The sequence below is a fragment of the Rhynchophorus ferrugineus genome, unplaced genomic scaffold (assembly GCF_030347505.1).
Source record: "Rhynchophorus ferrugineus isolate W39M unplaced genomic scaffold, kcgeb_rfMv2 rfM2, whole genome shotgun sequence".
NCBI classification, from domain to species: Eukaryota; Metazoa; Arthropoda; class Insecta; order Coleoptera; family Curculionidae; genus Rhynchophorus; species Rhynchophorus ferrugineus.
In genome coordinates, this window is record NW_027472581.1 from 69,693,271 (window position 1) to 69,694,632 (window position 1,362).

General features: G+C 50.4%; 1 protein-coding gene across 1 annotated transcript; it reads right to left on the reverse strand.

The window, feature by feature from the left end:
• Positions 1 to 213: 213 nt before the first annotated feature.
• Positions 214 to 1,053, reverse strand: LOC143190854 (uncharacterized). Its single transcript, XM_076395423.1, has one exon. The coding sequence runs from the start codon at positions 1,051 to 1,053 to the stop codon at positions 214 to 216; it is 840 nt and encodes a 279-aa protein (XP_076251538.1).
• Between the last annotated feature and the right edge of the window lie 309 nt (positions 1,054 to 1,362).

The following is a 1,362-nucleotide window of genomic DNA, read 5'->3' on the forward strand; positions in this document are numbered from 1 at the left end:
CGAGGTTTAACGTCATTGTCTTAAAACCATACGTCGCTATGATACTGCCGTTCGCCGCAGTCAGATCGTAGTTCGTTTTTTTCCGATGTCCGTTCACCAACCGCCGCGGAAACACGCACAAATCCGCTCCTGTATCCACCAGGAATTCCTGGTTGCTGTTCCGATCTTTGACGAACAGGCGGCGCGCGATATGATGGCCGTCACTTGCCGCCATTAGTGACCGCCCGGCTGGTTTCCCGCATTCGCGCTTGGGCTTCTATCGTAACGGCACCCCGGTCTGCACCTCCGTGCCCTTTTGGCGTAATTGTAATGATACCAGCACAAACCATCATAGAGCTCGCCACCGCGAACCCGAGACCGGTCGCGACTTGAAGAGCGCGATGACGATCGGCCACGACTTGACGAGCGCGACGATGCCCGGGTACGGAACGACGCGCGTTGGTGCTCTGCTACCTCGTCAACTTTGGCTTGCAGCCCGTGAATCTGCAGCCTCAACCGCGCGAACTCCTCCGCCAATTGGCTCCCTGAATTATTCGTCGGTGCCGTACCGCCTGCTGGCCGCCACGAGCCTATGGAGTCTTTGATGTTGTCAGCGATTTTCGCCAGGTCTTCCAGCTTGGTGCTCCCTTGCTGCGCCGCGATACTAGCTCGGGTAATGGGGTCTAGTTGGCTCATCCATATTACTTTAATGATATCCTGGCCCGCTGCGTCCCCTGCTAATGACTGTAACCGACGGAGAAACTGGGACGGGGTGCGGTCACCGATTTCTTCCCGTTCGAGGAGTTGCCGTGTCCGGTTCTGGATTGACAACCCTAAGCATTCTCGAAGCGCCTCTTTTAATTTGCTGAATGGATCTTCAGCTTCCGGTGGGGGATTAAATAAGAGGCCGCGCACCTCCTGAGTATAGATGGGGTCCAGTGCTGCCCCTACGATCTCAAACTTTTCGGCACTCGTGGTTATCCCTGCGTGTTTCAAGGTCCACTCGACCTGCAGGAACCACATCTCTGGATCGTTCGGATTGAACGCAGGCAATCTGACGTTTGAAGCCGACATGATGCTTTACAACGAATAAACAAACAACAAAATGGCGTCGCAAACCAAAAAAAATAACTAAACCTTCAAGAATCGAAAATAAACCAGAAAAAAAAATACGAAATGTGGAATATAACACGATGTCGCACGTCGGGGTCACCAATTTAGGGTACAGGTGCGGTTAGATAAAGACAATATCTTCGATGATTTATTTTAGTACAAAGGGATTATAATTATATGCGGAAGAAATATTAATTTTTGACGAGCCGATATTAAACATTAAACCCGATATTAAACACTAAACCAGATATTATACACTAAACAAGTTCA

Bases quoted from the DNA above. Each gene is read 5' to 3' on its own strand.
- LOC143190854 (XM_076395423.1), bottom strand. From the start codon at position 1,053: ATGTCGGCTTCAAACGTCAGATTGCCTGCGTTCAATCCGAACGATCCA.